This window comes from Rana temporaria, chromosome 8, assembly GCF_905171775.1.
Source record: "Rana temporaria chromosome 8, aRanTem1.1, whole genome shotgun sequence".
Taxonomy (NCBI): domain Eukaryota; kingdom Metazoa; phylum Chordata; class Amphibia; order Anura; family Ranidae; genus Rana; species Rana temporaria.
Genome location: NC_053496.1, coordinates 154323239 through 154350195, shown reverse-complemented (window position 1 = coordinate 154350195; position 26957 = coordinate 154323239). Strand labels below are relative to the sequence as shown.

The 26957-nt window shown below is 47.0% G+C and overlaps 1 protein-coding gene across 1 annotated transcript in view; it reads right to left on the bottom strand.

Annotated features, from left to right (window-relative positions):
* The window catches only part of LOC120910454 (membrane-spanning 4-domains subfamily A member 4D-like), a 119109-nt gene that overhangs the window by 71175 nt on the left and 20977 nt on the right, over positions 1 to 26957 (bottom strand). The window contains exon 4 of the mRNA XM_040322210.1: positions 569 to 625. Within this exon, the coding sequence (XP_040178144.1) occupies positions 569 to 625 (57 nt within the window). The remainder of the gene's footprint in view (positions 1 to 568; positions 626 to 26957) is intronic.

Below are 26957 nucleotides of genomic sequence, written 5' to 3'. Positions count from 1 at the left end.
TCTATTACAGGTACCTTGACTGAAAAAAAGTTGGGATACACTGGTCTAAACTGAGAATGTTATGCTCTTCTACTCTATTCAAATTTGGGCTACAATAGTACATGTTGTAATTCTGTACTCATATTTTAGTTTTATAACTCTAAAATTCCCATTTTCACTTCTCCAGGGCTTGAACCATCACCTGTCACACAATTTGTACCTAATGGGACATGTAGGCCAGAATTATATGTCTTAATTTTGGAAATGTTTTAATTTATCATATGTTGAATCAACAGATTTTATGCAAAGGGCAGATTATTTATAATATATATATATATATATATATATATATATATATATATATATATATATATATATATATATATATATATATATATATATATATATATATATATATATATATATATATATATATATATTATATATGCAAATATAACCCCAAAATACAATTTCCAGATCATTATTAATTTTATATCCTCTTCTCATTGATTATACCTATATAATGAGGGTGTAAAATACGCACAGTAGACAAGGTATATTTTTCTCCTTTATTGTATGCTAAACTCACCAGACAAATGTTAGGTTTGGCTTTGGCTGCGATTGTCAGTGATCCAGCAATGACATACTGCAAAATACACCACATTCATCGTTAAAATGAATACAAATAATTTCCAGCTTTTATTGTTTTTTTTCTAACTACACAAAAATATACACCTTAAAAATGAATAAACGCAATAATAGAAATACACACAATAAGATAGATGCATTAGGTTAATGTTAGGTATGCATTATAGCTAGGCAAATACATATTGCTATCAGTCTAATTAAATTCTTAGTCAATCTAGATATTATATTTTATATATAGGGCTCTTTCCCATGGACGTGTCTGTGTACGGACTCCGCTTTGCTCAGCAGAGATCGCTCTGTTGATCCCCGTTGAGCAGGCGGATGACAGGTCCATCTCTGCACACTGTGCATGGGCGGACCTGTCAGGGCGCCGCTCTCCTCTATGGGGGATCAGATGAAAACAGACCGCCTGTCCGTTTTCATCCGATCCGCCAGGATGATGGAAAATAGGGTTTCCATCCATCTGAATTTAGCGGATCGGAGCAGATCGGATGTCAGTGGACATGTCCATTCAGGTCCGCCTGTCAGTTTTTTAGGCACACCTGTCCATGTGAAAGGGGCTAAGTCAGATAATTTAGCAACTTAAATCACTTCATCTTCCCCACAAAAACACTGCAACTGAGATATGAGCACTGCAGTTCCCAACTCCACCCAGCTGGCTATGACACAGACCTCTCATTCTTACTTTTAAGTAGATGTAAACCCCATTCACGAAATCTGACCTAGGCACATATATCTGCAGTGTTTACTTATCTTTCTCCAAAGTTCTAGGTCCAGGGCTTTTTTTCTTAGAGAATAGGTGCAGGTACTCCCCCCTTCTGAGTCACCATTATTCTTCGCCCCCTACCCACCTCCAAGCACTGCATCTTGGTTCCACCACTTACACACCTCCAAGCACTGTCCCTTGGTTCCACCACCTACCCACCTCCAAACACTGTCCCTTGGTTCCACCACCTACCCACCTCCAAGCACTGTCCCTTGGTTCCACCACCTACTCACCTCAAAGCACTGCCCCTTGGTTCCACCACCTACACACCTCCAATCACTGTCCCTTGGTTTCACCACCTACCCACCTCCAAGCACTGTCCCTTGGTTCCACCACCTATTCACCTCAAAGCACTGTCTCTTGGTTCCACTACCTACCTACCTCTGAGTACCCGCCCTTGTTCCACCCCCAACCCACCTCTCAGTATTACCCCTTTTGAAAAATACAGAACCAAGTATCATTTTGTGGTGCTACATAATTTGTATGGAATTTGTTAATGAAAACAAGGAAAGCAGTAAAATAGATTCCCTGCAGCCAGCAGCAATACACCCCCCCCCCACACACACAATAGATCCCCCAAGAAACAATTGACCTTATGAAAAAATCAATACCTCCCTCTAGCAAAATAGATCCACCGCAGCAACTATAGATCTCCCAGCAGCCAGCATCAATAGAATCCTTCTTTAATAGTAGGTTCCTCCCAGCAACAATAGATCCCCCAATAGCAAAAATAGTCCCCCTTGCAACAATAGATGCCCTTCAGAGATAACAGATCCCCCAGCAGCCAGCAATAGACACACCAGCACCTCCCAGCCATTACAAAGAGTAATAACATGCATTCAGTGCCAGAACTGCATTCCCTCACGTTCCCACTAAAAAAAGCCCTGTCTAAGTCCTGTGTCTTTCTTCTGCTTCATTCCTCTGTTATCAGCATGATAACTCCGTACAAGCTCTCTGACACACAAGCTAAAAGCAGCTCAAAATTTGAGTCTGGGTGGGTGCATAGAGATAGATTAGCAGAGAGCTTGTCTATTCATAGCTCAGCTCTGCATGTTTCTTGATTCCTCTTCTTATGTGTGGGGGGTGCCTTTCCTCCAATTAGCTCTAACACAGGGGTTGATTTACTAAAACTGGATAGTGCAAAGTCTGGTGCAGCTCTGCATAGAAACCAATCAGCTTCCAGGTTTCTTTGTCAAAGCCTAATTGGACAAACTGAAGTTAGAAACTGATTAGCTACCATGCACAGCTGCACCAGATTTTGCACTCCCCAGTTTTAGTAAATCAACCCTACAGTGTATGCCCAGACTCCACATGCAGTGGTGGAACAGGAAGAAAATGTTCTTATAAGATGTTCACTTCTATACAGTGTAGAAAGCTGAAGACAGCAGATATACAAACAAAAATTATGCAGGGTGATTTGCAGTGTTGTTAGTAACAGCGTTTAAATAAACGCCGTTACCTAACGCAGCCCCTTTTGAGGGGAACGAGCAATCTACCTGATTACTCTTCCCCTCTCGGCAACGCCGTTCCCATTACTTGGGTGGTGTTACCGTAATTACTTTTATAGCGTGCGGGGGGCAGAGGGGGTGATGTCATGTGGCCACTGGCCTGAGCTGGCCTGTGATTGGGTCACAGCGTCAGGCGGCCAGGTCATGTGGCCACAGAGCTGGCCTGTCTCTGTGATTGCTGGTGGGCGGACCTCCCAATCACGGCTTCAGAGAACACGGACGGAGATGCTCATGGGCGCCCTCGCCAGAAATCGAATGGGAATCCTGAGCAGGATCGGGCGCAAGAGCGGAGCTCCAGTCTCGGGCGCAGCGTGATAACGAGGGGAGCGACAGTGTGTGTCCCCGGGTCTCCAGCGCAGTGATGGCTGACACTTTAGCAGCTCCTATCTGTCACAGCCGGCTGCATGTTAGCAGTGTCAGAGCGCTGGGAGATCTCCTTCCCAGGATCCTCCCCTGATCTGACGTGTCTTCTGATGGGACAGGTGGAGGAGCCTGGGAAGGATATCTCCCGGCGCTCTGACACTGCTAACATGCAGCCGGCTGGGACAGATAGGAGCTGCTAAAGTGTCAGCCATCAATCACTGAGGACCCGGTAACTGATAACCGGTAAATCTGGGCTGGGGGCAGGGATCTGAGGATTTGTGCAATAAGAGGAAGGATTTTTGCTGAGAGGGATTAAGATTTATTTTTTTTGTTTGTTTTTTATGGGAAAATCTGGAAGCGAGTGCCTTTGTATTGGGGTGGGGGTTGTGCTTGTAGGGGGAAATTGTCAGGGAGGGATTAAATAAAAGGATTTGTGCTGAGGGTGGCTTGGTTGGGGGAATAAGAGAATTTGGGCAATAAGAGGGGTTTAATACTGAAAGGGGGGAGATGTGGGGATGATTTGTGCTGAGAGGGGGGATCTGTGCAGGGGGGGATGATTTGTGCTGAAAGGGGGTATATGAGGGTGATGACTTGTGCTGGTAGGGGGAAATGGAGGGGAAGTAATGTGCTGAGAGGGGTTATTTGTACTGGAAGGGGGCATATGGGGGTGAAGATTTTTGTTGAGGGGGGAATATTGCGGGGATTGTGCTGAGAGGGATGAGGGAAAGAGGAATTGTGCTAGGAGGGGGTATATGGGGGTGAGGGTCACTCTGCACATAGCTCTTTAGACGATGGGGGGAAGGGATGGGGTGACACCATGTTTTACCGCACCAGGTGACACTAACCCTAGTGACGCCACTGCCCTCTAACCAGCTCCGGTGACCCCTCCAAAGGTTTAAAGCTCTGCAGTGTTTCAACCAGCTGACGCCTCACCGCTCTTCCGCGGTACACCCAATTCAGGTAACTCTCACCGATGGCCATTTTTGTCAGGGTTACCAGACAAGATGATCGCTACCCCGGCTTCAATACCGGACTGAAATTCCCATGAATCTGCTCTGCCTGCCTCCCTCTGGCCCCCCTGTTTACTGTATCATCACACTCCACCTCCACATGCCCAGCAATACTGTACAATATCATCACACTCCACCTCCACATGCCCAGCAATACTGTACAATATCATCACACTTCACCTCCACATGCCCAGCCTGGGCATGTGGAGTGTGATGAATCTGATATTGTACAGTATTGCTGGGCATGTGGAGGTGGAGTGTGATGATATTGTACAGTTACAGTCACAGTTACTTTGCTGAGTAACTAATTACTTTTTCAATGTAGTAACTGAGTCACTAACACAATTACTTTTTCTGAGAAGTAATTTGTAACTGTAACTAATTACTTTTAGTAAGATGAGCAACACTGGTGAGGCACACAGCAATGACATATAGTGGTTGTTGCTTATTGAATACAAACCTTGTATGCTAACACCCCCACTCAACAAATACTATCTATGTCAATCCCATTTCTGATCTAAGATCAACAAATCTGTTTATAGCTAGTGGCTTTGTCAAAGCATCAGCAATCATTTTTTCCGACTCACAATACACAAGTTCAATCACTTTCTGATCAACTAAGTCATGAATGTAATGATGTCTGACATCGATGTGCTTGGTTCTTCCATTAATCTTCTCACTTGTTGCAAGCTTAAAGCGGATGTGCCACGGGGAAAAAATATTAAAAGCCAGCAGCTACAAATACTGCAGCTGCTGACTTTTAATATTAGGACACTTACCTGTCCTGGAGTCCAGCGCTGATCGCAGCAGAGCACGAGCGATCGCTCGTCTCTCTGCTGCTCCCCCCTCCATCCACGCTCAGGGAACCAGGAAGTGAAGCGCTGCGGCTTCACTGCCCGGTTCCCTACGGCGCATGCGCGAGTCGCGCTGCGCCCGCCGATTGGCTCACACGCTGTGTGCTGGGAGCCGAGTGTTCCCAGCACACAACGGGCGACAGACGGGATGTGACGGAATGCCTGTCTTTCGCCCGTAGCGTGTGGCCGGAAGTGGGTGCAAATACCTGTCTTTAGACAGGTGTCTGCACCCCCCTCCCCCCTGAAAGGTGTCAAATGTGACACCGGAGGGGGGAGGGTTCCGATCAGCGGGACTCCACTTTAGGGTGGAGAACCGCTTTAATGCAACCCTGATTGTCCTCAAATAAGACGGTAGGTTCTGATGTTGCTTCTCCAAGATCCTTGAGTAATTGCTGTAACCACACAACTTCTTGACTGGCATAAGCTGCAGATATGTATTCGGCTTCTGTAGAGGACAATGCCACTGACATCTGTTTCTTGCTGGACCATGATATAGGACTGTCTCCCAATTTTAATAAGTAACCACTTGTGGATTTGCGTGTGCTGTGATCACCTGCCCAATCGGAGTCCACATATCCCACGAGGTTTAAATCACCACTTGCTGACAGTTTCAAATGTAAGTCTTTTGTCTGTTTCAGATATCTCATAACTCTTTTGATCGCATTCCAGTCTCTTTGACGTGGTTTATCAACTCGCCTGCAAAGAAGAGACATGCTGGCTGCAATGTCTGGACGTGAAGTGGTTGCAATGTAGAGAAGTGCCCCCACTGCTTGTCTGTATTGTTCATTGGATGTGAGAAGATCATCTTCTCCTTCTAACTTTGGATAGGCTGTATCCATAGGTGTGCTTGCTCCTTTCGCCTCTGTCATGTTGAATTGCTGAAGAATAGATTCAATTTTTGCACTCTGATTCAACAGGAAACTTCCATCTTTCTCACGCTGGATGTCAATTCCAAGATAATATGTCACTTCACCTAGGTCTTTAGTTTCAAAGTGCTCGTTGAGTACTCCTGTTAACTTTGCAATTTCATTGTTGTTTTTGTGAGCAATAAACAGGTCATCTACATAAATTAGCAGATACATCCACTCAGTGTCTACTTGTTTAGCATATAGGCACGGATCAGCTTTGCTTTTTGTAAATCCTTAATTTAGTAGAACTTGATTAATCTTCAGGTTCCATGCTCGAGCTGATTGTTTAAGGCCATAAAGAGATTTATTCAACTTGCAGACAAGATGTTCTTGTCCCTTTTTGAAATATCCTTCTGGCTGTGACATGTAAATTTCTTCTTCAATATCACCATTAAGAAAAGCTGTCTTAATATCGTGATGTTTCACAATCATTGTACGCATGGCAGCCACTGTCATTAGTGTTCTGAAAGTACTTTGTTTAGCAACTAGAGCAAAAGTAGCATCATAGTCCTCACCGAACTTCTGTGAGTAACCTTCAGCAACCAGCCTTGCCTTGTACTGACAGACTTTCCCTTCAGAGTTACATTTGGTTTTAAAAACCCATTTACATCCTATGGCATGTTTACCTTGAGGTAGCTCTGAAAGTGTCCATGTCTGGAGATCTTCGAGTGATGTAATTTCTTCATCAGCGGCTTTATTCCATACTTGTTTCTCATGCATTGGCAGTTTCTGCATCTCTTTCCATGAACCTGGTTCAGTTTGAACAGCTCTGCGAGCTATGTAAGATAAACGTTCAGCTGGAACACCTTTATTGATTCTGGTTGATTTTCTGACTGAAGGTATTTCTGGTTCAGATTCAGGTTTTGATTCTTCTGCAGTAATTTCTATTTCTGTATCACTTTCCTTATTTTCTTGAGTGACTGATGTTGATTCTTTCTCAGTTTGAATAGTTTGTGTCTGTTGTTCAAACTTTGAGCACATGAAGTTTCATCAATAATCACACTTCTGCTGACTGTTACCTTGTTCGTGTCTTGATGTAAAATCCTGTATCCTTTTTGAGATTCACTGTACCCCACAAGTACACCTTTTTTGCACATGCATCCCATTTTGTACGTTTTTCTTTTGGAATGTGTACATAGGCTTTACTTCCAAAAAGTCTGATGTGTCTTAAATCTGGTTTCCTTTTGTTCCACAGTTCATATGGAGTTTTTGTTGTTGCTTTTCCCGGCAAGCGATTTTGAAGATAACATGCAGTTGTGATAGCTTCTCCCCAGTATGTAGTTGGCATATCAGCATCAAATAGCATGCTCCTCCCACTTTCACACAGTGTGCGGTTCATTCTCTCTGCAACTCCATTTTGCTCCGGGTTATATGGAACTGTTGTCTGGAACATAATTCCATGCTTCCTGAGAATGGCTTGTGTTTTACCACTTGTATATTCTGAGCCATTATCTGTTCGTAGTACTCTGGGCATTCCGCCAAAAATATTATTTACTTGAGCGAGATACTCTTCTAATTTCGCTGGCACTTCATCCTTATTGTGAAGTAGAAATACTGTGGTATATCTGGAGTAATCATCAATGAAGGTCAGGAAGTACTTTTTCTTTCCTGGAGTCATAGTTTTCATTGGACCACAAAGATCTGAATGTATTAAGTCCAGAGGTTTTTGAGCTTTGCTGTTGGTCTGCTTGGGAAAAGGTGTCCTTGCCATTTTCCCTTTAATACAGCTGGTACAAATCATTGTGTGACCACATGGATTAATCTTAATACCACTTGCATAGTTATTCTCAACTATTTTCTTTATTGTATCAGAATTTCTGTGCCCCAATCGTCTGTGCCAAGTGTGGATGCAGTTTGAATGTTTATCCTCTTTGGCTATTTTAACCATTTCACTGCAGTTCAGCTGATATAGTTCATCTATGATTTTAGCCTTTGCAAGCAAGCAATCCCCTTTTGTTATGATACAACTGTCACCCTGAAATGTGACTACATTGCCTTGGTTAGTGAGTTTCTTTACTGACAAAAGGTTGCTTTCAAGATCTGGCACATACAGAACATTCCTCATATGGATCTTTTTAGTGATATCTGGAGAGATAGGACAGTATAGAAAGCCATCTCCTATTCCCACTGATTTCATGAATTGTCCATTAGCTGTAGTTATCCCTTCTGTTTTGCTTTCATCAAGCTGAGCGAAGAAACTTCGGTCATTTGTCATGTGACTTGTAGCACCTGAGTCCATACACCATGCTTGCACAGAGGTGACACCATTTTTGGATCCGAATGCATACTCCTTTGTTTCTATGACATTCTTAGCTTGTTGCAATGCACTTTGTTTTTGCATTCTAGCTTTCCAGATTCTACAATCTGCTTTTAGGTGTCCTGGTTTCTTGCACACAAAGCATTCCCGCTTTTCTAGCTGCACGTTACTGTGTTTATTTTTGTATTTCGTCTTTAAAGTCGTCTCTGAACACACACTCACATTACTCATGCTTTCAGTTTTGCGCTTGTATTCATCCACAAGCTTGCCTTTAACATATTCCAGTGTCAGATCATCATCTGGACGTGCATCTAGTGCTGTTACAAGTGTCTCATAACTTTCAGGAAGTCCACTTAATAATAGCGCTGCAACATGGAAATCTTTTATCTCTTCTCCAATCCCTCGCAGTCTCTCCACCATCTCTAAGGTCTGTCTTATATAGTCCTGCATGTCCTGGTCTTTCTGTAGCTTAGTCTGATAGAGCTTTCTGATTAAATACAGTTTATTGCTGAGATTAACTCTTTCATGTGCTTTCTGTAACTCTTCCCACATGTCTTTAGCAGTCTGACAGTTACATATATGTATGATTTGATCATCATCTATGCAAAGGGAGATTGTGCTCTGCGCCTTCTGATCTCTGTCTAACCACTCCTCTGTGGGCTGTGCAGGTCTTGGTTCATTTATACATTTCCACGTACCTTCTCTTATAAGCAGCATTTTCATCTTGAATTTCCAAGATTGGTAGTTCTGATTCGTCAGATTTGCAATGGAGAACTTTGCTGAGGGGATGGCTGCAGCCATTTCTGCTGTTTGTCTTTTTGTTGCTGTCTCCTGCACTCAATTGCTCTAGCTCACTGTATCCGGCTATATCCAGGGGTAATCTGTATTATATCCTGGGCTTCTGTAACATGTCCTGGGCCCATAACCTGTTAGATATAATCTTTCAGGGGCTAAACAAAGTACAAGCAGACAGTCTGGTGTTTCTCTGAGAAAAATGTGCGACACGAGCAGGAACTCTTTTATTACTTATGAGGCATAGACAAAACATGAACTCACAAACGTAACACTGCCATCTAGTGATCATACAATGTAGTAGGCACACAGCAATGACATATAGTGGTTGTTGCTTATTGAATACAAACCTTGTATGCCAACATATGTAGACAGTGCATTCCATCCTGGCTTCTGCACAGGTTTAAGGAAGGAGGGGGTGATGTCCTGCCGCAATGAATGGAGTGGCAACCTTAGCCTGCACGAGCTCCATCCCCTGTTAGCTCTCTAGCAGCATGCTAACCAGAAAGCATGGCTCTTTAAAGCGGGGGTTCACCCCAAAAAAATGTTTAACATTACATTCAGCCAAGTTGTCCTAATGACAATTGTCTTTTTTTTTTTTCCATACATACCGTATTTTCACCGCCGCTTCCGGGTATGTCTTCTGCAGGACTGGGCATTCCTAATTGATTGACAGCCTTCCGACCGCCGCATACTGCGCGTCACGAGTTGCCAAAAAAAGCCGGACTGCGAGTCGGCTCTATACGGCGCCTGCGCACCGACGTTCAGCTTCTTTCGGCAACTCGTGATGTGCAGTATGCGACGGTCAGAAGCCTGTCAATCAATTAGGAACACCCAGTCCCGCAGATGACATACCCGGAAGCGGCGGTGAAAGTACGGGAAAAAAAAAAAAAAAAACAGCCGATTGTCATTAGGACAACTCGGCTGAATGTAATGTTAAAAAAAAAAAATTTGTGGTGAACCCCCGCTTTAAGTGTTTACCGTGTGCCGGACACACAGGTGTCTATGGGAACCATGACATATTCGCAATCACATTATTGCAGGTCAGATGCTTTATTGGCTTGCTCTGGAATGTCTTTCGGGTGCAGAGCGATGCAACAGGAACACTCCCATTCCAGCATTATCCTACCTGTTTGGGGTTTGTCATTGGAACGGTCCAGAGGACGTGGGTGGTGCTTTTCACCGGAGCTGCAGCGTCACTTGCGGTTTCCCACTGGGCCTGTCACTGGCATGGAATGCACGGCCTCCTCTGTTAGTCTCGGCTGGACAGTAAGCACCAGCGACAGCCGAGAATCAATCACTAGTGCCTTGCACTAAGGCCTGCCCTGCGATAGGGAAGATGCGGTGGTGGGTTAGCTGGTACGGTGGACTTGAAATTGATGGGCACAGTGATGCTGATTAGGGTTGAGCGAACCCGAACTTTAAAGTTTGTGTTCGGTACGGACTTTGGGATTTTTTGTACCCGGACCCAAACCCGGACATTTTGCTGAAGGTTCGGGTCCGGTGTTCGGGAATGTTATGGCGGGCTGATGGGCAGCCAATCCCCATTTGTTTTACAACTGTGACTAAGAAGCCATCACAGCCATGCCTACTAATGGCATGGCTGTGATTGGCCAGTGCAGCATGTGACCCAGCCTCTATATACTGTAAGCTAGAGGCACACAGCACAGCTCGTCACTCTTCTTTAGCTAGGGTAGGGAAAGGCTGCTGCTGATCTGAGGGAGAGATTGAGATAGGACTATCCTGCTTCAGAAATCTACACCAGCACTGCATCTGTCCCTGTGAGATACTCTGCATTAGACAGTTTAGGGAAAGGTTCCTGCTTGTTCTAATAGGGACAGAATTATATAAGAGATACTCTGCATATTGCACCAGCACTACATCTGTTCCTGTGAGATACTCTGCATTAGACAGTTTAGGGCAAGGTTCCTGTTTGTTCTGATAGGACAGAATTATATAGGAGATACTCTGCATATTGCACCAGCACTACATCTGTTCCTGTGAGATACTCTGCATTAGACAGTTTAGGGCAAGGTTCCTGCTTGTTCTGATAGGGACAGAATTATATAGGAGATACTCTGCAAATTGCACCAGCACTGCATAGGTTCCTGTGAGATACACTGCATTAGACAGTTTAGGGCAAGGTTGCTGCTTGTTCTCATAGGGAGAGAATTATATAGGAGATACTCTGCATATTGCACCAGCACTGCATAGGTTCCTGTGAGATACTCTGCATATTACAGCAGCACTGAGTAGGTTCCTGTGAGATACTCTGCATATTACAGCAGCACTGCATAGGTTCCTGTGAGATACTCTGCATATTACAGCAGCACTGAGTAGGTTACTGTGAGATACTCTGCATATTACAGCAGCACTGAGTAGGTTCCTGTGAGATACTCTGCATATTACAGCAGCACTGAGTAGGTTCCTGTGAGATACTCTGCATATTACAGCAGCACTGTGTAGGTTACTGTGAGATACTCTGCATATTACAGCAGCACACCCATTTAGGGCAAGATCCTAAATTTTTGGAAATATGAGGAGAACGTCAAATAAGGGATGTGGCCGCGGACGCGGTGCTGATGGTGGAGCTCCTGTTGCAGGGAGAGGACGTGGTCGATCTGTGCCAGCTACACACACAAGTGAAACACCTTTCTCAGGTCCGAGTAGGCGACAGAGCCTGCAGCGGTATTTGGTCGGGCCTAATCCGGCTCTAGGAATGTTGAGGCCAGGAGCAGAACAGGCGGTAGTAGATTGGGTTGCTGACAGTGCCTCCAGTTCCTTCACATTGTCTCCCAACCAGTCTTGTTGTCCATCAGTCTTTCACCTCACCCCCTTGCAAATCAGCCAAGCAGTCTGAGCCCCAAATCATGCAGCAGTCTCTTCTGCTTTTTGATGACTCTGTTAGCATATTTTCCCAGGGCCATCCACCTAGCCCTGCCCCAGAAGTGGAAGAGATTGAGTGCACCCGTGCCCAACCACTTATGTTTCAAGATGAGTACATGGGGGGACCATCACAGCACATCTCGGATGATGATGAAACACAGTTGCTAACTGCTGCTGCTTTTGCAATTGTGCAGATCGACAAGGAGGGCAGTGGTGAAGACTGGGTTGAAGATGATGTGGTGGACGATGAGGTCCTCGACCCCACATGGAATCAACCTCATGCAGGTGACCCATGTAGTTCGGAGGAAGAGGCGGTGGTGGCACAGAGCCACCAGCACAGCAGAAGAGGGAGCAGGGTGCCAAAGCGGAGCGTCCGTCCCCTAGATAGTACGCCTGCTACTGCCCAACGCAGCAAGGGACCGAGCACACCAAAGCCAGGTCCAAGGAGTTCCCTAGCGTGGCAGTTCTTCACACAATGTGCTGATGACAAGACACGAGTGGTTTGCACGCTGTGCAATCAGAGGCTGAAGCGAGGCATAAACGTTCTCAACCTGAGCACAACCTGCATGACCAGGCATCTAAGTGCAAGGCACGAGCTGCAGTGGAGTACACACCTCAAAAACCAAGAAAGGTCTCTGGCTCCTCCTGCTTCCTCTTCTGCTTCAGTCTCGGGCCTCTCGGCCTCTTCATCCACCTCTGTAGTGACAGTGCCACCTGCCACCCCGCAATTAGAGGACCGGCAAGCAACACTACCACCTGGGTCACCAAACATCTCCACAATGTCCCATGGAAGCGTTCAGCTCTCTATCTCCCAAACACTGGAGCGGAAGAGGAAGTACCCCCTACCCACCTGCGATCCCTGGCCCTGAGTGCCAGCATTTCAAAATTCCTGGCCTTTGAAATGCTGTCATTCCGTCTGGTGGAGACGCAGAGTTTTAAAAGCCTGATGGCATTGGCTGTCCCACAGTACGTCGTGCCGAGCCGCCAGTACTTTTCTAGGCAAGCCATCCCTTCCCTGCACAACTAAGTGGGGGACAAAATCAGGTGTGCACTGCGCAACGCCATCTGTGCCAAGGTCCACCTAACTACGAATACGTGGACCAATAAGCATGGTCAGGGACGTTATATCTCCCAAACAGCGCACTGGGTAAATGCAGTGGCGGCTGGGCCTGAGGCGGATAGCAGTTTGGCGCATGTCCTTCCACCACCGAGGATTGCAGGGCGCTTCAGTTTGCCTCCTGTTCCTAACTCCTCCTACTCCGCTTCCTCATCCTCTACCGCCTCCTCATCCAATCAGCGTAACAAATTCACCACCAACTTCAGCACAGCCATGGGTAAACAACAGCAGGCAGTTTTAAAACTTTCCTGTTTGGGGGAAAAACCCCACACTGCGCAGGAGTTGTGGAGGGACATGGAACAACAGACCGATGAGTGGTTGGCGTCAGTGAGCCTAAAGCCTGGCCTGGTGGTGTGCGATAACGGGCGAAATCTCGTAGCAGCTCTGGGCCCAGCCTTTCCCTACCCTAGTTTGACGCACATCCCTTGCCAGGCTCATGTGCTGAATTTGGTGGTGCAGAGGTTCCTGAAAACTTACCCCGATATGCCACAGCTGCTGCAGAAAGTGTGGTCCGTCTGTGTGCACTTTCGGCGTTCTCACCCTGCTGCTGCTGCTGCTCGCCTGGCAGCGCTGCAGCGTAACTTCGGCCTTTCCGCTCACCTCCTCATATGTGACGTGCCCACAAGGTGGAAATCCACCTTGCACATGCTCGCCAGACTGTGCGAGCAGCAGCAGGCGATAGTGGAGTTTCAGCTGCAGCACGCACGCGTGTGTCACTCTGCGGAACAGAACCACTTCACCACCAATAACTGGGCCTCCATGCGAGACCTGTGTGCCTTGTTGCTCTGTTTCGAGTACTCCACCAACATGGCCAGTGCCGATGACGCCGTTCTTAGCGTTACTATTCCAGTTCTATGTGTGGTGTCCCAGTACAGGTATTTGCTGTAGGCCCTGTCAGATTGAGGCCCTCGGCTTGTGGGGTCTCCCCTGCAGGGACTTAGCTAGTCATGATGTGATTTACACTGTTATGGTTGATAATACGTTTATTAGGTGTGTGTATAGCTTTAAGAGGTTTAGTCAGCCATCTCATGTTCAGTCAGAGTGTATTAGAGTCAGGAGGTCTAAGTGCTAGACAAGACCTTACTGTGTTGTGTTATACTTTAACTTGTAACAAACTTTGAATGTAAGTTCCAAGGGAATACAGGTCAGTCTCTATGATCCACAGCTCTCAACCAATAGGCTTCAGTCTCATCAGGCCCTTATAAGGGATTGTACTTCCTGTTTAAGGCAGTCTAGTGCTTCACACAGTTCCTAGCAGAGCCAAACACAGTCAGAGGAGAGGCAGTGCAGGCCAGAAGCCTCCAGTTCAGGAGAAAGTACAGCAAAGCGTGGAGTATCCCTAAACACTACAGAACCAGTACTTCAGCTCATTTATCGGATCAATCCGTTATTCCGGCGAAAAGCCTCAAGTCTAACGACACTTCAGTAAGTGTATCTATTTTTCAGCCTAGTTAAGCATAGGCCCTGAATTACTAATCCGGCCTCAGCAGCCGAGTATATATATGATCAGCCAAGCTCAAGCATTATCAGCAGAACCTTTGTGACACTGTTTAAACGCTGTGAAGATTTTGACACCTGCCTTCATGCCAATAAAGCCTTCGTTGTTTTAACCCCTGTTGTGGACTGTGTTATTACCATCCTAACTAGCGGGGATACGGAGGCCCCCGGAGCTGTATTTTCCCGTGGTATTCCAAGACTACAGTGGCGTCACGTGACAGAGAGGGTTAATACCATCTGGCCCTCACTAAGGGTTAATACCACCTGACCCTGGGCTCCTAGCCCCAAGAAACAAGTAGCTAACCATCAAGCGCATGTGTGTGGCCGTGGGGATCACCCTCCCCGGTCACCACATATGCCTCCTTGAAAAAACGCTAAGAGCGATGATGGAAGAGGATGTGGCACAGGAGGAGGAGGAGGAATCAGGATCATTTCCAAGGCTTTCAGGGCAGTCATTCACAAGTGGCTCCGAGGGTGGGTTCCTGCACCAACAAAGGCCAGGTACACAATTGTCCAGCAACTGCACAGTTCTGGAGGATGACGTGGTGGAGGATGAAGGGGAGGAACCATGTTCACATCAGGGTGGCACCCAGACCAGCTCATGGCCATCACTGGTGCTTGGCTGGGGGGATACAGAGGACACAGATGATACACCTCTCACAGAGGACAGCTTTTTATTGCCTCTGGGCAGCCTGGCACACATGAGCGTTTACATGCTGCAGTGTCTCCGCCAACGACCGCAGTGTTTCGCACATTTTAACAGGTGCTGATTACTGGGTGGCCACGCTGCTGGATCCCCGTTACAAGGACAATGTACCGTCCTTAATTCCCTCACTGGAGCGTGATCACAAGATGCGCGAGTACAAGCGCACGCTGGTAGACGCGCTGCTGGTGGAATTCCCACCTGACAGCGGGGGCACAGTGGAAGCACAAGGCGAAGGCAGAGGAGGAGGAAGAGCTCGCCAACGCAGCCGGGGCACCGCCAGCAACTCAGAAGGCAGGGTTAGCATGGCCGAAATGTGGAAAAGCTTTGTCAGCACGCCACAACAACCAGCACCACCAGCTGATATGGAACGTTTTAGCAGGAGGCAGCATTTCACCAACATGGTGGAGCAGTATCTGTGCACACGCCTACATGTACTGAATGACGGGTCTGCCCCCTTAAACTTCTGGGTCTCCAAATTGGGCACATGGCCTGAGCTTGCCCTTTATGCCTTGGAGGTGCTGGCCTGCCCTGCAGCCAGTGTATTATCTGAACGTGTATTTAGCACGGCAGGGGGCGTTATCACAGACAAGCGCAGCCGCCTGTCCAGAGCCGATGTGGACAAGCTCACGTTCATTAAAATGAACCAGGCATGGATCCCACAGGACTTGTCCGTACCTTGTCCGTACCTTGTGCAGAATAGACACCGGGCCGGCCTTACCCAGCCATTCTTTTTTTTCTGATCTTTCTAGGGTTGCCACCTCATCCCTTTAACCACTTGCCGACCTCCTCATGTAGATATACGTCAGCAGAATGGCACAGACAGGCACATCAACGTAACTGTACGTGCTCTGCTTGACGTGGGTGGCGGGTCCGATCGGGACCCCCCCCCCCCCCCCTACATGCGGCGGTCGGTAAGCCTCGGGGAGCGATCCGGGACGACGGCGCGGTCGCTCCCCGGAGCTGAAGAACGGGGAGGGCCGTGTGTAAACACGGCTTCCCCGTGCTTCACTATGGCGGCGCATCGATCGAGTGATCCCTTTTATAGGGGAGACTCGATCGATGATGTCAGTCCTACAGCCACACCCCCCTACAGTAGTAAACACACACTAAGTGAACACTAAATGTTACAGCGCCCCCTGTGTTTAACTCCCAAACTGCAACTGTCATTTTCACAATAAAGAATGCAATTTAAATGCATTTTTTGCTGTGAAAATGACAATGGTCCCAAAAATGTGTCAAAATTGTCCGAAGTGTCCGCCATAATGTCGCAGTCACGAAAAAAATCGCTGATCGCCGCCATTAGTAGTAAAAAAAATAAAAAAAATAAAAATGCAATAAAACTATCCCCTATTTTGTAAACGCTATAAATTTTGCGCAAACCAACCGATAAACGATTATTGCGATTTTTTTTTTACCAAAAATAGGTAGAAGAATACGTATCGGCCTAAACTGAGGGAAAACAATTTATATATGTTTTTGGGGATATTTATTATAGCAAAAAGTAAAAAATATTGTATTTTTTTCAAAATTGTCGCTCTATTTTTGTTTATAGCGCAAAAAATAAAAACCGCAGACAGGGGAGGGCTGGCAGCCTTAGGCCTGGGGGGCAAATCTAGTCAAGTGGCCCATTGAACCAGCTCACCATCGATCTGTTCCACATTGCCTGCACAGAGAGGGCGACTGCTCCACATTGCCCGCACAGAGAGGGCGACTGCTCCACATTGCCCGCACAGAGAGGTCGACTGCTCCACATTGCCCACATAGAGAGAGGGAGACTGCACCACATTGCCGAGAGAGAGAAATTGCTCCCCATTTCCAGCACAGAGAAAGACTGTTCCACATTGCCGGAACAGAGAGAAAAATTGCTCCACATTGCCATTTCTCTCTGGAAGCAATGTTGCGCAGTCTCTCTCTCTGTGCGGTCAATGTGAAGTGGTCCCTCTCTCTGTGTGGACGCTGCTGTGCATGTGCAGGCACAGGCCTGTGCACTGGCCCCCAGGACCAGATTATAGGCATTGTGGGCCTGGTGCAGCAGTGGAGCAGATTTAGAAGCAGCAGGGATATGATGTAAGTAACCCAGCTTTCCTCTTACTGGCCACCCTCCTGCTTTTCCAGGAGCTTGTGCCCAGACTTGGTTGCAGCCACACAGGTGTAATGCTAGGCCTGGCATTTGATTTGCCATGCTTCTGTAAGAGAAATGTGTCGATGTGTGCTCTGAGGTGAACATTTCCCAGCCATCAGAATACAGTGATCACTGCCGGCAGCTATAGCAGCCAGCAGTGATTGACAAAAAGAAAAAAAAGGACACGCTGGTTGTACTGAAGTCAGTTGATAGATCGAATTTTGTATAACCAGTCTGCACATTGATTGATTGAAATTATGCCAGTTCAGCAGAATTTCAATCTACTTATGATGGCCTAAGTCCACCAGTCTCTGGGTTTAATAATATCCTCAAATCTTCTGAAAGGGGCGCTCCACTTAGGCTTAGAAATTCACTTTGAACTCCACCTTATCTCCAGAACTCTCATTATGTATTAGATGTGCAAAGAATAAGGTGAGAGAACATCTAATACCTATAAAGAGTAATGAAAATAAGGTGGAGTACAAAGTGAAATATCTGGAGGGACTGGCATTTAGGAGGTTAATAACAGTCAGGGAGGAAATTAGATATCACCTCCTCACTGCCTGTCAAATGTCTCTGAAAAGTGACCTGAGCATTGATCACTTTTCAGTGGAGTGGCAGTGCCTACTAAGGGGGGGGGAGCGCACAAGCAAACTGAAAAAATTATGAAAAAAAACATCAAATGCAGCCACTGTGCCCCATTAAATGCAGCCACTGTACCATATCAAAAGCAGCCACTGTACCCCATCAAAAGCAGCCACTGTACCCCATCAAAAGCAGCCACTGTACCATATCAAAAGCAGCCACTGTACCATATCAAATGCAGCCACTGTACCCCATCAAATGCAGCCACTGTACCCCATAAAATGCAGCCACTGTACCCCATAAAATGCAGCCACTGTACCCCATCAAATGAAGCCACTGTGCCCATCAAATGCAGCCACTGTGCCCATCAAATGCAGCCACTGTGCCCATCAAATGCAGCCACTGTACCCCATCAAATGAAGCCACTGTGCCCATCAAATGCAGCCACTGTACCCCATCAAATGAAGCCACTGTGCCCATCAAATGCAGCCACTGTACCATATCAAATGCAGCCGCTGTGCCCATCAAATGAAGCCGCTGTGCCCATCAAATGAAGCCGCTGTGCCCATCAAATTAAGCCGCTGTGCCCATCAAATGAAGCCGCTGTACCCCATCAAATGCAGCCACTGTGCCCCATCAAATGCAGCCACTGTCCCCATCAAAAGCAGCCACTGTACCCCATCAAATGCAGCCACTGTACCCCATCAAATGCAGCCACTGTACCCCATCAAATGAAGCCACTGTGCCCATCAAATGCAGCCACTGTGCCCATCAAATGCAGCCACTGTACCATATCAAAAGCAGCCACTGTACCCCATCAAATGCAGCCACTGTACCCCATAAAATGCAGCCACTGTGCCCATCAAATGCAGCCACTGTGCCCATCAAATGCAGCCACTGTACCATATCAAATGCAGCCACTGTACCATATCAAATGCAGCCAATGTACCATATCAAATGCAGCCACTGTCCCCATCAAATGAAGCCGCTGTGCCCATCAAATGAAGCCGCTGTGCCCATCAAATGAAGCCGCTGTACCCCATCAAATGCAGCCACTGTGCCCCATCAAATGCAGCCACTGTCCCCATCAAAAGCAGCCACTGTACCCCATCAAATGCAGCCACTGTACCCCATCAAATGCAGCCACTGTACCCCATCAAATGAAGCCACTGTGCCCATCAAATGCAGCCACTGTACCATATCAAATGCAGCCACTGTACCCCATCAAATGAAGCCACTGTGCCCATCAAATGAAGCCGCTGTGCCCATCAAATGAAGCCGCTGTGCCCATCAAATGAAGCCGCTGTGCCCATCAAATGAAGCCGCTGTACCCCATCAAATGCAGCCACTGTGCCCCATCAAATGCAGCCGCTGTGACACCCCCTTCGGACACGGACACCTAAATAGGGGGTGGGAACGGTGGCCATGGATCAATTCATGCAAGGCAGGAATCTATCAATTTTACATATAGGGGGTGGCATGATTATTGGGGCAGCGTCCGTGCACCCTTAATGGACTGGCCACCACTGCACTGGTGTGCTTGCGGTTTTCCATAGCCGCAGTCCCTCAGACTTCTTTTAGGTTGTGTGTATTTGCTGCATTTTCTGGAATTGCACCAAAGATGCAGCATGCAGGACTTTATGTGCACTTTCAGAACATGCAGCAAAAATGTACAACCTAATAGAAGTCTACCGGGACCGGGGGTAACATGCAGCAAGACAGTGCCAGTACACCAGCATTGCGACCAAACTGCAGCATACATTTAGGAGGGCAAGAAACTGTCACAGGCTGCAGTGCTAGTAATGACAGGCTGCTGGTAATATGCAGAGGGGGGGGGGGGGGGAGAGCAGGAAGGGAGGGGGGAGAAGGCTCACTTGTCACTTACTTGGTGGCAATGGACAGTCCCAGGTGCCTCACTTTTTTTTTATTTTTTTCTAAGGCTGTGGAAGCTGAGCAGACTGCTCTGTTTTAACTTTCCCGCCCGACATATCATCTTCACAGACAACACACGTTCTGCCAGAAGTGTGGGCGGGGAAAGAGAGAGAAGATCCACCCAGCCTCTGATAGTTAGAGCTTCGTGTGGAGGAGGGAGGGGCTGGGCTGAACTCTGTAACACACAGACTGTGTCAGCCCAGAACAGAATCATCGCTGCAGTACTGAATCTGGCCGTGCCTGCCCCCGAGCTGCCACTCTCAGCCAGCTCAGCGGCCCTTGTAAAGAATATTGGAGCGGCCCGGGGGGAAGATGCATTCCTGTCACCCAGGCCAGTCCGCCCCTGACCGCAGAGGTCATCAAATACCACCAAAATAAAGCTCTATTTCCAATTTTGTTTGGGAGCCACGTCGTACGACCGCGCAATTGTCTGTTAAAGCGACGCAGTCCCGAACTGTAAAAACCCCTTGGGTCTTTAGGCAGCATATTGGTCCGGGGCTTAAGTGGTTAAAAGTGAAAACATATTGATTACACAGGTTCTCTGGCTGATTAAGGTGCAAATTAAACTCACTTGGTGCCTTATAGACATTAAATTAGCCCCAGAACCTGTATAATTACTATGTGTTCGGGTTTAACCTCTTGACCACCGCCCCATGTCAAAAAGACGTCCTCCTTTTTAAAGTTGAATATCTCGATAACGGCAGCAGCTGCTGCCACAACCGAGATATTCATCTTTGCAGGGGGCGGTGGTGTACACGATAACGGCGGTCTCCGCGGCGGATTCGCCGCGAGATCGCCGTTATCGGTGGCGGGAGAGGGCCCCCCCCCTCCCGCCGCTCTCCCGCGCTCTCCGCCGCTTACCGGAGCCGTCGGTAGCGGCGGAGGGGATCCGATGTGTCCGGCAGCTGAGCGGGGACGGGACTGAAGGAGAAATCTCCTTCACCCGTCCTCATAGCTCTGCTGGGCGGAAGTGACGTCAAAACGTCAGTCCCGCCCAGCCTCTTAAAGAAACATTTTTTTTTTTGTCATTTGAAAAAATGACATTTTTTTTTTTTTATTTTTTTTTTTGCATTTAAGTCTAATTATGAGATCTGAGGTCTTTTTGACCCCAGATCTCATATTTAAGAGGACCTGTCATGCTTTTTTCTATTACAAGGGATGTTTACATTCCTTGTAATAGGAATAAAAGTGATCAATTTTTTTTATTTTATTTTTTTCAGTGTAAAAAATTATAAAACTAAATAAAAATAAATAAGAAAACCAAAAAAAATTTTTTTAAAGCGCCCCGTCCCGACGAGCTCGCGCGCAGAAGTAAACGCATACGCGAGTAGCGCCCGCATATGAAAACGGTATTCAAACCACACAAGTGAGGTATCGCCGCGATCGTTAGAGCGAGAGCAATAATTCTAGCCCTAGACCTACTCTGCAACTCAAAAAATGCAACCTGTAGAATTTTTTAAACGTCGCCTATCGAGATTTTTAAGGGTAAAAGTTTGACGCCATGCCACGAGCGGGCGCAATTTTTAAGCGTGACATGTTGGGTATCATTTTACTCGGCGTAACATTATCTTTCACAATATATAAAAAAATTGGGCAAAATGTATTGTTGTCTTATTTTTTAATTCAAAAAAGTGATTTTTATCCAAAAAAAGTGCGCTTGTAAGACCGCTGCGCAAATACGGTGTGACAAAAAGTATTGCAATGACTGCCATTTTATTCCCTAGGATGTCTGCTAAAAAAAAATATATAATGTTTGGGGGTTCTGATAAATTTTCTAGCAAAAAAATTGTGATTTTCACATGAAGGAGAGAAGTGCCAGAATTTACCTGGTGGGCAAGTGGTTAAAGGGATGAGGTGGCAACCCTAGATCTTTCTCACTCTTTTGGGGTGTACCCTAATTTAAAAAATAAATCAATTAAAAACCAAAACCTGCTGTGTTGGCTACCTCGTCCTCTTCCACCGCCGCCTCCACCTACACCGCCACATCCACCGCCACCCCAACCTCCTACCATATGGACCTCGTCCTCCTAGGTCAAGATTATTATTTTCTTTTTTTTTCATGTTATTTTTATTTTAATTTTTTATGTTATTTTAAGTTATTTCCCGATACACATTTATTTGCAGCGTACTTGTCATGCTCTTCCCGACATTTTGCTGCCATTTGCAGCCCTCTAGCCAACCCTAACCCCCTAACCCTAACCCCAACCCTAACCCTAACCCTCAATCTCCTACTCCATATGGACCTTGTCCTCCTTGGTCAAGATTATTATTATTATTATTATTTTTTATGTTATTTCAAGTTATTTCCCGATCCACATTTATTTGCAGAGTACTTGCCATGCTCTTCCCGACATTTTGCTGCCATTTACAGCCCTCTAGCCCAGTTGTCTCAAAGTTATAAATGGCCCGCAGGCAGGGCGGAGGATGCCGCGGAAGTGGGGGGAGTAGATTTCCTTCACATGCAGAGTAGCGCAGGAAGCGTCTCTGTCATAAGTTCACTTCTCTGTCTCAAGCTGCGGCTGCTCCCCGCCCCCCGGCGCCCCCCCCCTCTCTTCTCGTCCATCTCCATTTGCTTGTGATATCACCTGGGATGGACGAGAAGAGGGGGGGCCGCCAGGGGGCGGGGAGCAGCCGCAGCATGAGACAGAGAAGTGAACTTATGACAGAGACGTTTCCTGCACTACTCTGCATGTGAAGAAAAAAGACAACAAGTAAACGCTGACCTGTACCCCCTGTACCCTGATTGTGCCCCATGTATCCCGATTGTGACGTCATGTGCCCCATGTACCCTGATTATGCCCTCATGTTCCCCATGTACCCTGATGTGCCCCATGTACCCTGTTTGTGCCCTCATGTACCCTGATGTGCCCTAATGTTCCCCATGTACCCTGATGTGCCTTAATGCGCCCCATGTACCCTGATGTGCCCTGATTGTGCCCCATGTGCTCTGATGTGCCCCATGTACCCTGATGTGGCTGATGTGCCGCATGTACCCTAATGTGCCCCGATTGTGCCCCATGTGCTCTGATGTGCCCCATGTACCCTGATGTGCCCCATGTACCCTGATGTGCCCCATGTACCCTGATGTGCCCCATGTACCCTGATGTGCTGGGCTCTGTACCCTGTGCCCTGTACCCTAATGTGCTGGGCTCTTTGACCTGATGTGCTGTGCCCTGATGGTGAGTGGTCAGTGTGTAGTGGTCAGTGTGCAGTGTAGTGGTCATAGTGTAGTGGTCATCGTGTAGTGTAGTGGTGAGTGTGTAGTGTAGTGGTCATCGTGTAGTGTAGTGTTCAGTGGTCAGTGTGTAGTGTTCAGTGGTCAGTGTGCAGTGTAGTGGTCAGTGTGCAGTGGTCAGTGTGCAGTGTAGTGGTCAGTGTGTAGTGGTCAGTGTGTAGTGGTCAGTGTGATGTGTAGTGGTCGGTGTGCAGTGTAGTGGTCAGGGTTAATAATGCATCCACTGACACCAGTGCTGGGGGTAAAAATGTGTCCGCTTACACCAGTGCTGGTGGTAATAATGCGCTCGCTGACACCAGTGGTGGGGGTTAATAATGTGCTCGCTGACACCAGTACTGTTGTTTTTGAAGTTTGAAAGTTTGCATGCGGCCCCCCATGGGATATGAAAACTTGTCTTGTGGCCCTCAGGTAATTTGAGTTTGAGACCCCTGCTCTAGCCCTTTCCATTCGTTTTTTAGAGACATTTTAGTAGTCAAAAGTCCGGGTCCACATTGACTTCAATGGGGTTCGGGTTCAAGTTCGGGTCAAGTTCGGGTGCCGAACCCGGAAATTTTTCCGAAGTTCGGCCGAACCCGAACATCCAGGTGTCCGCTCAACTAATGCTGATTGATGGGCACAGTGAGGCTGCTTTCTGATGGGCACAGTGACATTGATTGATGGGCCCAGTGAGGCTAGTTTGGTTTATGATGGGCACAGTGACGCTGATTGATGGGCACAGTGAGGCTGCTTTATAATGGGCACAGTGAGACTGATTGATAGGCACAGTGAGACTGCAATTTGATGGGCACAGTGACGCTGAATGATGGGCACGGCGAGGCTGCATTGTGATGGGCACAGTGATGCTGATTGATGGGCACAGTGAGGCTGAATTTTGATGGGCACAGTGACGCTGATTGATGGGCACAGTGACGCTGATTGATGGGCACAGTAATGCTGCATTTTGATGGGCACAGTGATGCTGATTGATGGGTGCAGTGATGCTGATTGATGGACTGCATTTGACAGGCTGTCACGTACCTGCCTCTCTTGTATCTCCAGCCCAAACCCCTCTGAGGGTGAGACAGATGGTGGTTAAGGTTAGGAGGAACACGAGTGCCTGTAAGTGTTGCTTGTAGAACTGGCAGATAAACAGGTACAGAGCACAAGTAGTGTTTGAGGAACCAGCCAGAGTTAAGGGGAACTCCAACCCACTTGCAGATTCTGGGTAAACAGCTTGCTGGAACTTTCGGGATGCAGAGGTCAGAGGACTAGCAGGTTGGTTAACAGGCGGGCAGCAGGGTACCAAATCATCAGCAGAAGCAGGGTCAAATGGGTAGCCGGGTTCGATAACAGACAGGCAGCGAGGTACATAGGAATCAGCAGGAGCGGAGCCAATGGATAGCCAGGATCAGGAACCAAGTAATCAGGAAGGTATCAGAGTCCAGAGACAAAGTCAGGAAAAGCCAAGTCAGCAACAGTAATCCAGCACAATACATGGGCGTCAGGAAATCAGGGCACTGCTGAAGACCAGTCAGCACCGCCTGGACGTCAGAGCCCCCTTTAAATAGGCATCAGGAGAGATTAGGAACGCCTCCTGCACGTGCACGCCATCCGTTGCACATGCGCAGTAGCGCTCTGGAGCGGCCGTTGTGTCCCGTGTGCATGCGCATGCGCGCCAATGGTCCGGAAAGTCTGCCGCTGTCTAAGAATGCGCGCATGCGCATGTGTGTGCGCCAAAGGCGTTCCAGTCTTTCTCTTACGTTGCCTCCCCCCCTTAAGGGCAGCCTCCGGATGCCCCTCAGGGTTCTCTTTTCTGGGTGATGTTGAAAAAAGGCTTCCACCAGTCTTGGGGCATGTACATTAGAAGCTGGTTCCCAAGAATTCTCCTCAGGCCCATAGCCTTTCCATTTAACAAGGAACTGTGTTTGGTTATTCCTACGTCTACAGTCCAACACGGCCTCCACTTCAAATTCCTCATTTTGTTCGATGAGCACCGGAGGAGAGGTTCCAGAAACCCGGTTAGAGAAGGGATTCGGCATGGTTGGTTTTAATAAGGAAACGTGGAATACTGGATGTATCTTCAGGTTCTTGGGTAACACCAGTTCGAAAGCTACTGTATTGACCTTTCCGTTTGACAGGAAAAGGACCCAAAAATTTTGGACCAAGTTTCTTTGAAGGGCAGCTTAATTTTAGATTAGTCATGGACAGCCAGACCTTATCCCCTGGTTCTAGATTCAGGTTGCCCCTTCTTTTCCTGTCGAAGAACTTCTTGTTACTTGCCTGAGACTTAGAGAGGTACCAGTTTTTGACAGTAATTTTATTAAGATCCCGGTAATCAACGCAGGGTCTTAAAGTGGAGGTTCACCCTAAAGCAATTATCTAACATTACATCCAGCATACTGATGACATGTACAGTATGCTGGTATTTTTTTTTTTTGCCGTACGTACCGTTTAATTGTTATTTTCACCCCGGCTTACGGGTTCTGATTCCCACGAGACTGGGCGTTCCTATTGAGAGCTTAGATGATTGACGTGTTGTGAAAAACTTCCAATGGCACATAAAGCGCGTCACCAGTTTTCCGTAAATAGCCGACCTGCGAGTCGGCTCCATATGGCACCTGCGCAGTAAGCTCTACACGGCGGGCGCAGGCGCCGTATAGCGCAGACTCGCACAAGCTTTATGCGCCATGGGAAGTTTTTCACAACACGTCAATCATCTAAGCTCTCAATAGGAACGCCCAGTCCCGCGGGAATCAGAACCCGGAAGCTGGGGTGAAAATAACAATTAAACGGTACGTACGGCGAAGAAAAAAAAATACCAGCATACTGTACATAATAGTGAAAGTGATTCTGCGCAACGTATCTCACATCGCAGTGACACACAAAAATAAAAACACAATAGAAAAGTGAAACACAATAAAAATAAATATTACACTGAGTAGTCCGTACAATAAAGTGATATAAGAGAGCTAATCCCACTCAAATATTGAAACAAAATATAAGTGCAAACCAAAGTCCAAACTAAGAACCAAATAAATGGTAAATTGAGTGATGTGGAAGAAAACAAGTCCTTAAGTGAAAATAAAAATGACAAATGAGAGCTGCCAGATGATATGCTAAATGATGCTGAATCCAGTATTTAGATATTGACAAGCAGATGATAGATCGTATCCTTCACTAGGCTCACAAGCCTCTTACCTCCAGGTAGATATAGATGAGCATCGAATCTCTCACACAGTGGCAATCCTCTATGGGTAATTCCTGTCCGTTCACCCCTTGAGCTGGCACCGCGTCTCTTTCATAGATCCGTATAGTACTCCGCCCAAATAAATAAAAAGGAGAGAGGGAGAGAACAGAGAGGAGCCTCCAATGGTGAAGTACAGTAAACCAGGGTATAATTTATTCAAGGAAAAGACCTGTGCTTACATTTAAAAGTAACAAACGTGCAGCAATTTAGAATGAGCGGCGTTCACAGCGCCGGCTTACGTCACTCCAGGTGTACGCCAATCCCTACGCGTTACGACACGGGGTCACGTGTCTTCATCTGGGGCATCTGATTGGCGAACATTCTACTGTTTATGTATCTGAGATAACGGAAATAGTATCGCCGCCATTTTATTGAAGTCCAAATGCTATGTATATTATAACTATCTAGTAGGACACACTGCATTGGAATGGCATATCTCCACCTGAAGATATAATTCAGCGATACACATCTCCATGGTAACTAGATGATACAGAGTGGCTAAAATTCAAGATTACATCGTATATACCGCTACATGTCGGACAACCATACATATATCATTACAAGTT